Raw genomic sequence first — 13840 nt, 5'->3', positions numbered from 1 at the left:
AACAGATGTGAAGTGTCTTTCAGTAGGTTAAAATAATCAGTGGTCTTTACTTACCCAGTTAGAAAGCCTAGTGTTGAGGGGCTTATTATGCTCATCTTTGTGGCTTGATCATTGAGTTTGCTGATCTCCCTTAAGTAATATACTGTGTTTAAGGAAATCTAATGAAGGGAATGATTCATTGAAATCTCAAAAAGATGTTAACCTTTTAATTTTATGTGTGCTATGCTGTTCATAATGTAAAATATTCCACATAGACCACTGCATGGGTTTCAGTAAAAGTGATGATGATATCAGTACTGTTGCTTCTCGCCAATTTACCAAAGCCAGGTTATCCCTGGCTACTCCCTTTATCTTATGGGGACTTCCTATAGAAAGTGAAAGTGAAGTCACTCAGTCGTGTCCGACTCTTTGCGACCCCATGGACTGGAGCCTACCGGGCTTCTCCGTCCATGGGATTCTCCAGGCAAGAATACTGGAGTGGGTTACCATTTCCTTCTCCAGGGGATCTTCCTGACCCAGGGATCGAACCCGAGTCTGCCGCATTGGAGGCAGACACTTTAACCTCTGAGACACCAGGGAATGTCGTGTGTGTGTGTGTGTGTACATACTCTGAAATATATGTTGATTTAGTTTGAGTTATAGCTATTCTCAAATGAAAGTGTTAGAAATGTGTCATATACAGAAGGCATCTACAATAAAGCTATGAAGTGACCTGCTGAAAAATAACTAGAAGTGGAATAATATAAAAATGGTGTCCACTCTGAAAATAAATAGTACATTGATATAAGATGTTAAATACATGTGGTTAGCCTTCTTCGTCTCTTAATTTCTTCCACTAATGATAATTTGACATTTAATCTTAATGATTTTCATGCATATTTCAGAATTATATGAAACTCAGGCAAATACAGTCACCAAGTCACCTTGGAATGTAAATAATCTACTAAAATTTTAACAACAGCTTTAAGGAGTCACCTTGTTTCCTTTTTCTTTATTATCTAAATAATGTTTGATTTTATCCCTGTGTCATGATTTTTCACTTTAGTTTTTATATTAAGCTTTCTTTTAATATTGTTATAAAATTTTGTTGTTTCGTTGCTCAGTCTTGTCCGACTCTTTGAGACCCCATGGACTGTATGTAGCCCACCAGGCTCTCTGTTCATGGGATTTTCCAGGCAGGAATACGGGAGTAGGTTGCCATTTCCTTCTCCATATAAAGTTTCAACAGTGACTTTTTCCCAATAATGCTTTAATAATCAATTATTTAACGTTGTTTTAGTTTTAATTTTTAGTAAATTGTTATTAAAACTGTTAATATTTCAATTTCAAATTTGATATATTAATCATGATGATTATCTTTGTATATTATGATTAGAAACCAGTTTTTTATTCTGTTTTTTCAATAAGTGAAAATAATGCTTATGTATATATTTTTTGCTGTCCTTTGCCCACATTGTGTTCTGACTACAGCTTTTCTTGTTAATAGCTTCCAGTGTACTAGTTCTCACTCTAAGAGGCCTAAGAATGAGGAGGATGAGAAACTGTCAGCTATAGTTGGTGGGGCAGAAGGACCCACTCCTGACCCGGATCCAGGTGATCTCAAGGATGATGGAAAGCCAGAAGAAGCAGTGAATCTAGCAAAAACAGAAGCACCTTCAGAGAAAGAGGCCTCTGTTAGCAGGATGCAGCTGGATCATAATTTGTCAGATAATATCAGATTCTCAGGTGAGAAACTAGCTGATTATGTTTCACGTATTAGTAGTAGGTAGTTGCTGATCTTCCTTAAGTCTGTGTTTTCTAGGACAGATATCTTACTTTTCCACAGAGCTTAACCAGTAAGCTATCTAAAGCTATGAGGTAACTAAATTAGAAGGCCAAGGGAGTGTTAGAAAAGCCAGAAGTACCACTGTTCTGGGTAATGAAATTTTAAGACAAATAGCCAGCAGTACCTATTTCATTTAATAAAAAAGAAGATTCTAAAATGGAAAAAAAATTTTTTTGATGCAACTCAATTTACAATATATAATACATTTTTGGAAATCTTCTCTTGAATTCCCATGGAATAGAGAAAACCAATTATAGATAATTCTTTGCAGATTCTTAGCTTTCAGATTAATTTTAAGAAGAAAATAAAGATTAAGATTTTACAAATAACATCAAAAATCATTCAGTCCTGTGAAATGGCATATATAGCCCCCTGGCTGTTTCTCTGTGCCAGAGCCATCATTTGTAAATCTCAACTGATTTGCTTTTCCCCTTTTTTGTAGTATGTTTCTTTGAAACTGTTTTTATGCTTTGCCTCTTTAATACTTGTGGGAGATTTTGCCCTTTTTCTAATGGAGCTTATTGGTAATTCCTGCCTCACTCTTATTCCCCTCATCTGTTCTATCTTTATGTTGTTGGGCTCTCCCAAATCCAGACATCCCCCTGCTTCCTCTTCACTCAAGATGTGTTATCTTTGTCTGGACTGTTGTAGAAGGTGCCTCCTTCTTGTTTTTCCAGTGTCCACTCTAGTCACCCCTACTAGTCAGATCTCCATTTGGCAATTGTAGTGATTCTTTTAAAAGACGCAGCTTAGGTCTTGGCCCTGCCATTTTCTTGTTCTTATTCCACTTAGAGTAAAAGAAAAGTCCTGATCATTGTTATAATTAATCAGTCCTTGGCTTCTTCTCCATTCTTATTTCCTTTTGCACTTGAAATGTCTGTGTTAATAGAGTTTAAATCATGGATATTTCCCCAGTGAGTTTGTATTCAATTGGATATGTAGACAAATAAATATGTAATTCCTATCTAGTGTGCCAAGTACCACTACAGAGATGGCGTACCAAGGAAAGACCCAAAATGGACAGGAGGCTGAACTGGCAAGGTTTCTGGGAGTAGGTGATAGCTGAACTGATTTGTAATCAATGTATGGAAAACAGAAAGTGAAGAAGATAGGCAAGTGCAGAGACCAGTTATGCACTATACACATGCTCAGTCGCTGAGTTCTATCCGACTCTTTTGCAATCCTGTAAACTGTAGCCCACAGGCTCCTCTGTCCTGGGATTTCTCAGGCAAGGATACTGGAGTAGGTTGCCATTTCCTTCTCTAGGGAATTTTTCCAGCCCAGTGGGTGAACCTTCATCTTCTGCATTGGCAGGCAGATTCTTTACTTCTGACCACCAAGGAATCCCTAGTTATGTAATATATACAGATATTTCTTTGCTGTCCCTCACCATGGTTTTTTTTTAAGTACCCTGGGTTAAATTAATTACTCTACGAACTACTGAGTGGCTTAAGCCAAGCGTACACAGCTTTATTTGTTCTCTTGCTACCTAGTTTCTTGCATTTTGACTTCTGGGTTTTAAGACCTGCTGCTGCTGCTGCTGCTAAGTCACTTCAGTCGTGTGCGACTCTGTGTGATCCCATAGATGGCAGCCCACCAGGCTCCCCCATCCCTAGGATTCTCCAGGCAAGAACACTGGAGTGGGTTGCCATTTCCTTCTCCAGTGCATGAAAGTGAAAAGTGAAAGGGAAGTCGCTCAGTCGTGTCTGACTCTTCGCGAGCCCATGGACTGCAGCCCACCAGGCTCCTCCATCCATGGGATTTTTCAGGCAAGGGTACTGGAGTGGGGTGCCTTCACCTTCTCCGTTTAAGACCTGACAGAGCATTTAATAGAAGATTTGGCATGTTGCAGTGTTTGAGCTACTATGCGATAGGTGAATAAAATGAGGCACACTTGTGTATGCATAAGAGAGGGAGCAAGCTACAGAAGTAAACTGTGTGTGATATTCCTTTCATTTCTGTGCTGTCCTTGTACTGTGCAGGATTAGTTTAAGAAATCATTTTTATCGGACCTGCACAGTTTTACATGTGTTTTACATGGGTTTGTACAGTTTTACATCTTCTTGAGTTGGAATGTTTCATCAGTAACATATATTGGAACCAAATTCTTATTTTTTAGAAAGATCTCAAATTGCTATTGCTTATGTAAGTATTGTTACTGCCCTGGCTTTGGACACTGGTTTACAATGGAACCTCTTTTTAATCCCTCATTTTGTCAGTAAATATATTATTTTGCTGCCTTAGCAACTATAAAGGCTGCATAGTGCTTTGGTGACCTTTTCCACTTGGATCTTCAGTAGAAATTTAGAGGGGATGTTTGATGATAGACATTTAGTTTAGAACAGTTTAACAATCCTTAGCAATAATATATTGTAACATTTATTAACAGGCTCTTGTTTTACTCCTTAGGAAACATCTGCCTAAACACATCTGTAACAGAGAAGATCAAAGCTGAGGCTGACCAAACTTGTTCTGCAGTTCCACCTTCAAATCCCAGTGAGGCTGACGAGTCCATATTTAGTGGCCAAGTCACATCCGAGGAATCAGAGCCACGCAAGCTTCCATGGCCAAAGTCACCTGAGTCATACTCCTCTGTGGCAGAGAGTAGCAGTGCTTTGACTGAGGGAGAAGAGAGTGATGTGGAAAGCCGTGGGAGTGGCCTTGAACCTGGGGAAGTCCCAGCGGTACCCAGTGGCCAGAGAAATGGCTTCAAAGTCCCCAGTGTATGTGACAGTGTCAGTTTTTACCATATTTATTGTGTTGTCAAGGCTCTTTCTGAAAACAGCATGCTATGCATGGAAATCTTGCTGTAGGGGAGAAATAGCATCTCACATTTATAGGTCTTAATCTATTTCCTTCAGTGACTGGAAGGTAAGCTTTCTATGAGCTCTGGCTAACCTGGTGATAATTCAGAGAACATGGAACTTTTGGCCACGTGTTGGAGTTTAATTTTCTTTCTTTTTTAGTTTTTCTAACATTTAACTTTCTGTTTTGAGATCTTTGTAGATTTATATGCAGTGGTAAGAAGTAGTGTAGCAAGATCTAATATACCCAGTTTCCCCCAATAGAACCTCCTTGGAAAACTAGGATAGGATAGCACAGTGATACTGACATTGATATAGTCAAGACATAGAATGGTTCTGTCACCTGCAATATTAGCCAGACTGGAGATAATTCACCTGCAAGACTCTCACCTCTTTCTGCCAGAGCTTAATACCTCTGGGTCCTGGGCTTCTCTCAACCTCTATTTTAACATTAGGGCTCTTCTGGTTATGCTTTTTCCTGACTCTAGCTGCATGGACTCTGAATCTAGGACCAGGCTGAACCTTCTGTCTCTACCCATGCTGGAACCAGGCCTTCTGCCACTTGGAAAACTCAAGATCCCTCTTGATTTCCAACTTCCTCATTCTAACCCTTTGCAGAAGGCTTCCCTGTTTCTCCTATGTTCTTGTATGATGTTAATACCATATGCTTTCAGCATAAACTGATTGTGAGTATATCAGCCAAGCTACAATTGCGTGTTGTTATTGTCATAATTTAGTAACCTCTTTTGACCTGAACAACTTGGTAAAGGAGTTCAGGTGGATGAATAAGCGAAGCCTCAAATGTTTGAGCTGATAAATTGTGCTGGCTGCCGCTGAACAGACCCAGTTCTGGATTGCTCCTGCTCATTTTAGCTCAGAAGAAACCTTTTGTATCTTCGAGTAGCAAGAGAGAGTAAATAAAGACATCAATTTGGAATGCCCTATTTATAAGTAGTTTTAAAATGTCCAATAAAATGTAGATAATTTCCTGCTGCTGCTGCTGCTAAGTTGCTTTGTCGTGTCCGACTCTGTGCGACCCCAGAGATGGCAGCCCACCAGGCTCGCCCGTCCCTGGGATTCTCCAGGCAAGAACACTGGAGTGGGTTGCCATTTCCTTCTCCAATGCATGAAATTGAAAAGTGAAAGTGAAGTCGCTCAGTCGTGTCCGACCCTCAGCGACCCCATGGATTGCAGCCTTCCAGGCTCCTTCATCCATGGGATTTTTCAGGCAGGAGTACTGGAGTGGGGTGCCATTGCCTTCTCCGAGATAATTTCCTAATTTCCCCCAATAACTTTTTACCGTTTTTCTATCTATGATTGTCCTACTGAAGTATAAAATATTTCTCAGAAATACCTGAGAAACAGAAAGTTATGATCTAATTTATTTGAAAAGGTAGCTAAGAAATTCGAACATAGTATTCACATAGCAGTAAACAAAATTTACAACTTAGTTTCACGTAGGGATTATTTGTAGCTGGACAGATAACTGGGATTCAGGACTGGTGAATAAGTCAAATGCCTGTTTTTATTTGGTCTGATTCTTTAAACTAAAATGGAACTGAAAATAACTTTTCTGTTCACCTTCATCTTTATCATTTCACTGAGCAAAGTCTGACTGGCCAGGAAGCCAAGTGCTGTTGTTGAGGGCTGAGGACTTGGTTTGCACTTGTCAGAAACAGCTGTGTGGTGTTCTCTTCTCATCCCATTTTGTCAGACTTCTAAGTCCTTCTAAGCCACACAGACCTGGTTCATTTTTGTGTAGTGTGGCCAGTGTTTCTTAGTTTTGAGTGTAATACTGTGTGTTTGCTGATAGCAGTCAGCTTCAGTCATCCTTCTCAGGAAACATTAAGGGAACCAAACATGTTCACACATTACACACTATTCCTGCTGTCCAAGATGCTCCTCTCCCAGAGGGCTAAATGTGCTGCTTTGTCATTGCTTTCGGGACTCCACTCAGATGTCTTCACATCAGAAAAGCCTTCTCTGATGATCCCACATAAAATTACCTCCTCCCCATCTCTTTCTGTTCTTTGCCATGCTTTTTTAAAAAAAATTATTATTTTTACTGCATATTTACTTAATAGAACCTGATATTTATGGGCTTCCATAGTGTCTCAGCGGTAAAAGAATCCGCCTGGCAAGCAGGAGATGCTGGTTTGATCCCTGGGTCAGGAAGATCCCCTGGAAAAGGAAATGGCAACCCACTCCAGTATTCTTGCCTGGGAAATCCCATGGATAGAGGAACCTGGCGGGCTACAGTCCATGGGGTCGCAGAGAGTCAGACACAACTGAGCAACTGAAACAATAACAACAACTCAACATTTACTTTTTACTTGTTTATTGCCTCTGGCCTACCCCATCTATATTGCACTCCTTGGAAGCAGGGACCTGGTAGAAGTTTTTCCTGCTCTAGCTTAGTCTTAGAGCAGTGTAGCACATAGTAAGGGCTTAATAAATATTTCTTAGTTTTGACTAAATTATAATTTCTCACATTCATTTTTAGCTATTATAAACCACAGGCAAATCTCATCCTCTGTCATTACTTTGTGAATCCTGCTTTGATTAGAGTGTTGTCACGCATTTTCTCATAAGCCTGTTTACGTGTCAGATGCTAGCGTAGTTTTTTCTTTACGGGTACTGCTGCTTCTGCTTTAGGGAAATTTATGAGACTCCTTTCTTTTACATGAATCACTGATGCAAACACACTGGATTTGAACTCTTTCTTTAACTAGCAACTCTGCCACTTTTTTTGTTTTTTATTGTATGGATGAGAAAGCTTGTAAACAGAGTCTCTCTGAAAGATGTCAGGATGCAAATGACTTTTTCCTCTACCTTTGAAAGAAAACTGTAGTCTAGGCAGCTCATGACAAAAGATTTTACATAGAATGTTAGTGGTTTCAGGATGACAGTTACGTGCCATATTAAACAACAACAGCGTTTGATTTCCTCTTTGGTCCTCAGAGAAGTGAGGACTCTTTTTCCAGTGGAAGGAAGAGGATAGGTTTACTTTGGCTGTATTGCCTCCTGAAGACAGAAAGCAAAATAACCTGCTGTACAGTTACATGTGACCAAATGCCATGGTCCTGGATTGTTATGAATATAGAATCCTAAATTCAGATTATCTTTGAAGGACTTTTGAAAACTCTCTAACATCTGAGTTTATTATAGGTTTGCAAAGGGTACCCTGCACTACAGATAGTGCTTTAATATGAAATGGAAGGATAGTTCAGTGATTCCTCTGCCAGTAAAATTACTAACAGAATGGCTCCTATTTCTGTTGATTTTGCCATTTAAATTTCTTTAAAAACCTTAATTTCTCAGGTGGTAAACAAGTATAAGAGTTCTTTATAATTTATTTGTGGTAAGTCATTGTAATGATAGTTTTTTGTTTTAAAACAAGTCTTTGATGGTGAATATTTTTCCCCTGTGCATGTTCTGTAACCAGAGAACAGAAGGTGAAACCAAAACTGCTAAAAGTTGGCGCCACCCACTTAGTAAGCCTCCGGCGAGATCTCCGATGACCCTGGTGAAGCAGCAGGCAACGAGTGATGAAGGTGAGCTTGGATTGTTTTTCAGTATTTATTCCACGTAAACTGTATAATATTCAGAATTTATTCTGTCAGTTTGTTGTAACAAACTTTTCTAAAAAAAAAAAACTGCCTGGTAGAGAAGAAATCTGACCAAGTGGCAAATACATACCTTAAGGAGATCCTGAGTGACACACAGTTTCTTAGAACTTAGATTTTAGGGATACACAGTTGTTTCACATAATCAAGCAGTGTTAAAGTCTTCCTTTTTTATTTTCTGGGTAAATTGGTTGTTTCTGACATTTGTCTTAAGACCCTCCAGAGAAGTTGACGTCCTTTCTCTCAGACTATCATATCATGGAATTAACATGCTTTGTATTGCGTCTGATTTTAACTTGACTCCTTTAAATTTATCCACACCATCTGAGTCAGAAACTACATGCAGGACTTCTGCATCCTGTTACACCCGGTGTGTCATGGAACACCCTTCCTCTTTGACTATGTGAATGAGGCTTGGCATGAAATTGTTTTATTTACAACCAGCTGCTATTCTTAGATGTAACATTTGTCTGTGTGGTTTACCTGGTTGCCCTCTTTGCCTCTCTTTCTCTCTTTTTCCAAAATTTTTTTTTCTTTTTCTTCAGTCAGACCACTGACCAACTGTTTATTCCTTCCAATGTCTCATAGCTTCATAAGGTGTATTTTTTTTTTTCATCTCTAAAAGAATCAGTTGAAGCAGGTGTTCTGTAAAAAGCCCTTCTTTGAGTTGTTATCCTTTACTGGTAGAAACTGTTAATTAAGGTACTTGTCTGTAGGGATGCTGTCAAGGGAATAACATGAATCTTGGGTTCAGACTAACATCTAGTTTAAATCCAGTTTATCAGAGTACATATCCTTAGCAGATTTCCTTTCCCATTTATTCACTGTCTTCTTTTATGCCTCATGTTTAGTTAGGAAAAAAAAGTTCATCAGTGTAGGGATCAGATAATGATGGTAGCAGTGTCTGTAACACCCGTTCAGGATGGAATTCTGCCTTGAACAATAAAAGTAATTGAACACGTTTGCCTTTATTTCCATATGTCATCATGTTCAGTTTTTATTTCTCCAACTTTATTGTATCCAACACAAACCATTTTCTCCTTTTCGTCAAAATAAAAAATTGTTCTGTATAAAGTAATTAATATTCACTGTGCATTACTCATCAATTTTCATGACCGTTCCCCATTATAGCCTATAGCAACAGCAGAGCTTCTTGGAAGGGAATGTCCTGTCCTGATACATAAGGAAAACTGCCTTCTCCTATTTCTTTATCGTCCTGGAAAGTTTATTTCCATGTGGATCATCATAAATTGGTCCAGAGTTTCTCCTTGGAAAGCAGTTCTGATTTTGATCACTATAGCTTGCAAAATTTCTAACTGGATTGGTTTAACAAGGAGATCTCAAAGGTCTGAGGTTAAATATCTTGCTGATACACTGGTGATTGCAGCTGTTGCAGCAGTTTCACCCTCTATTTCTATATGTTAAGAACTCCTGGATCCTCTGGGGATTTCTGAGAATTGAAAGGAAAAATCAGAGAATTATAGTGATGGCTAAAGATTTTTCACAAGCTTCTAAATTGAGAATGGAGAGTATTCTGTGTTCTGGGGCAAATTATTTTTTGGGAACTTGAATGTTTTTCCCTTAGCCATCTCCCTTTGTGTCTTGTACAACTGGGAGTGTCATTATTAGAAAGTGATGAAGAGTGGGATGAGTGTTCATTGGGAGCACACAACTATAAATCTAGCCTCTTTTGGAAATTTCCTACCCTAACTACTGGACTCTTTCTGCACTCCTCTTACAGAAGTAGGTATGTATGCCAGGCAGGAGCATGAGTAGATCTAGATTGGAGCATCTGAGAAATTGCATCTCCGAACAGCAGTGTTCCTTGTTGGTGAGTGAACCCTTCTTTGGGGCTGGCATTTGACTCCAGAAAAGCAACAGAGGGGAAGGATACTGACCCAGCACCTCTGGGAGCTTATGGGCAGCTGAGAGATGAGTCCCCTCTCAGCTGCACCTTTCAAAAGACAGGGCAGTGGTTCTTTGATACTCAAATGGCCTGGAACTGAAGAAATCATCCTAATTGGTGGCAGATCCAGTAATTACTAGGATCAGCAAGGATTTCCCGACTCTCATCCTCTTCTTTCCTAGAAGAAGCTTTTCCATACTTAGCAGAAAAACATGAGGGCCTGAACAGAGGGGGATACCTAAGAAAGGAATGATGTTTTAGAATGTAAAATTTTTACATAAACTAGTATTCAATTTTGTTCTTTTTGAGGGGCATAGTGAAAAATTATCTTAACTGTATACCACATATATATTATTTATAGTTTAAAAGCAGTTACTAATCTGTCTCTAGTTTTCTTTTAACTGTTTTTCTTTTACCTTTTTCCTTAAGTCAGGCAGCTGCACAAGGTGATCCTGAAACGTGGATTGATAGTCTCTGTGTTTTCCTGCTTTTTAAGCTAATTATACAATGTTGAATTGAAACAGCTTTGAAAGAGAAGTGCTTGGCCGGGTGGGTTTAGTTTCGAAACATTCTGGATATGTACCCATTCTCCCCTTGTGATATAACAGTACTGATAATGGTATATTCCTGTAGTCTGGTCTCAGAGCTTTGTGGTTGAATGTCTGTAGGAAGAGGGGTGTGTGTCTCCAGCATAGGTGAGTCAGTCAGCTCTGAGAACAGTGCTCTACCCTGGCCTCAGAAGATGCTGAGAGTGAGGATGGACCCTGGGGGTGGGGCTGGGAGGGCAGCTTAGAAATCTGCCACAGTGATGTTTTTCTTGGGTTGCTAAAGACACCAGCTCAAATCTCACACATTTCCCTCAATGTTACAGCTTCGATACAGGATAAATGACTTGAAGGCTGCTCATAATCCACTACCGACTTCTTACTGCCTTCGTTTCCCTCCACTATTCAGTGTGGAACCTCTTTTCCATCCATTCACATAACTTTTTTTTAATTTTCCCTCCTGAGTATCTGGTGCTGCTTTATGCTTCCGTGTACTTCCTTGAACTGTTGCTTTACCTGTGATGCCCTTTCCCTCTTGGCACCATTCTCACATGTTTCTGAGCAGTTTTTCCTCATTTTTTACTTCTACTGTCCTATTCCATCTATGCTTACTTAGCTCTAGCATATGCCTTGTCACCTTACATTGTATTTCATTATTTGTCTGTGTGTCTGTTTCCTCACTCTCACGCCTTTGCTCTTGTCTCTGCACTCTGGGCCCAAGGTGAGTGTGTGGCTTAACCCACCTGTGGGTCCAAAAGTAGGAAGTCCCAGGTGATTAGTAACCTTGAAATCAACCCTTATAAAAGATTGTGAAATACTGTGATGTAATATATGCTGTCATGTTAAAAGGAAAACCGAAATTCTTGTCCAGGAAATATTCTCTATATAAGTAGATAGAAAAACATACTGTTTTAATTAGCTGGGACCATAACCTGACTCAGTCAGGTCCTCAAAGTTAATATGAAGCTGACATGGCATTTAGATGTGGTTAGTGCTTTGGGGACCTGAGGGCCCCCAGAGGAATGACACCCTGTTGAGATAGTTGCTTAGCTAGCATCTCAGTCAGTGTGTATGTAGATGTGCGTGTGTGTGCACTTACGTGTATTTCATTCCCAGTTTAAAGGCATTTTTATTCAATTCCTTTTCACTCATGCATGCTTTTTCTGACTAGAGTTTTCATCAGCAACCCTTTGTGCTGACACAAACTCAGGGCTTTTGCTAAACTGATGTTAGGCTAATAAACTTTGTACATTGACGTCCATATTCTGACCATGCATTTTATTAATATCCATCCCCCTGCCTTGCTGTTCATGGTTCCTTGTTTGGTCTTTGAAGTTCCCTTCCTGCACACATGTATGCATTAAAAAAGAAACTGAAGTATAGTTGATTTACAATTTTCAGGTATCATGTATGTGTTTATTTTCCACTTAAATTTTTTTCTAACTACTTTGCAACATAAAGTTTCCAACTTTCTCTACTTTTGACTTACAGTATATTCACTGCTTTTGTACTTACTGTGTACATAATCCCCTTGGTGAAGTGATAAGGCTAATGTTGTTTCTAAAGCAACTGTAAAGGACAAAGCTCACAAATACCAGGAAAGCTTATGAATGTGGCCGTGGCAGATGCAGTAATCTCCACGTCTGTTGGTGGTGATTTGAGTTAACATACTCATGCTGTCTATGGAGATTCTGCTGAAGATTTAGAAAGTTAAGTTGAAAGTTTATAAGAAAATATACAAGATTGTTATTAGTGATTTTAGTTCTCTTTTGTATGCTGATAACTTTTCAAGTTTTTATAGTAAACACATTTATATTTGGGCAAAAATATATTTTAAAGAGACAGAATATGAACGTGATGAACTGGATTACCAGATAATTCACCAGTTATATAACACTGAGAAACAATTGATAAATTAGACCGTCTAGAAAATTAGAGATACCAAGGGAACATTTCATGCAAGGATGGGCTCGATAAAGGACAGAAATGGTCTGGACCTAACAGAAGCAGAAGATATTAAGAAGAGGTGGCAAGAATACACGGAAGAACTGTACAAAAAATATCTTCACGACCCAGATAATCATGATGATGTGATCACTCATCTAGAGCCAGACATCTTGGAAAGTGAAGTCAAGTGGGCCTTAGGAAGCATCACTAGGAACAAAGCTAGTGGAGGTGATGGAATTCCAGTTGAGCTGTCTCAAATCCTGAAAGATGATGCTGTGAAAGTGCTGCACTCAATATGCCAGCAAATTTGGAAAACGCAGCAGTGGCCATGGGACAGGAAAAGGTCAGTTTTCATTCCAATTCCAAAGAAAGGCAATGCCAAAGAATGCTCAAACTACCGCACAATTGCATTCCTCTCACATGCTAGTAAAGTAATGCTCAAAATTCTCCAAGCCAGGCTTCAGCAATAAGTGAACCATGAACTCCCTGATGTTTAAGCTGGTTTTAGAAAAGGCAGAGGAACCAGAGATCAAATTGCCACCATCCGCTGGATCATCGAAAAAGCAAGAGAGTTCCAGAAAAACATCTATTTCTGCTTTATTGACTATGCCAAAGCCTTTGACTGTGTGGATCACAACAAACTGTGGAAAATTCTGAAAGAGATGGGAATACCAGACCACCTGACCTGCCTCTTGAGAAATCTGTATGCAGGTCAGGAAGCAACAGTCAGAACTGGACATGGAACAACAGACTGGTTCCAAATAGGAAAAGGAGTACATCAAGGCTGTATATTGTCACCCTGCTTATTTAACTTATATGCAGAGTACATCATGAGAAACGCTGGACTGGAAGAAACACAAGCTGGAATCAAGATTGCCGGGAGAAATATCAAGAACCTCAGATATGCAGATGACACCACCCTTATGGCAGAAAGTGAAGAGGAGCTTAAAAGCCTCTTGATGAAAGTGAAAGAGGAGAGCTAAAAACTTGGCTTAAAGCTCAACATTCAGAAAACGAAGATTTTTGGCATCAGGTCCCATCACTTCATGGGAAATAGATGGGGAAACAGTGGAAACAGTATCAGACTTTATTTTTTGGGGCTCCAAAATCACTGCAGATGGTGATTGCAGCCATGAAATTAAAAGATGCTTACTCCTTGGAAGAAAAGTTATGAGCAACCTAGATAA

The 13840-nt window shown here is 39.4% G+C and overlaps 1 protein-coding gene across 1 annotated transcript in view; it reads left to right on the top strand.

The window, feature by feature from the left end:
• The window catches only part of KDM4C (lysine demethylase 4C), a 401440-nt gene that overhangs the window by 212029 nt on the left and 175571 nt on the right, over positions 1-13840 (top strand). The window contains exons 10-12 of the mRNA XM_052644458.1: positions 1487-1725; positions 4235-4548; positions 8075-8183. Of these exons, the coding sequence (XP_052500418.1) occupies positions 1487-1725; positions 4235-4548; positions 8075-8183 (662 nt within the window). The remainder of the gene's footprint in view (positions 1-1486; positions 1726-4234; positions 4549-8074; positions 8184-13840) is intronic.

This window comes from Budorcas taxicolor, chromosome 8 (genome assembly GCF_023091745.1).
Source record: "Budorcas taxicolor isolate Tak-1 chromosome 8, Takin1.1, whole genome shotgun sequence".
Taxonomy (NCBI): domain Eukaryota; kingdom Metazoa; phylum Chordata; class Mammalia; order Artiodactyla; family Bovidae; genus Budorcas; species Budorcas taxicolor.
This window is presented reverse-complemented; position numbering and strand designations above follow the sequence as displayed.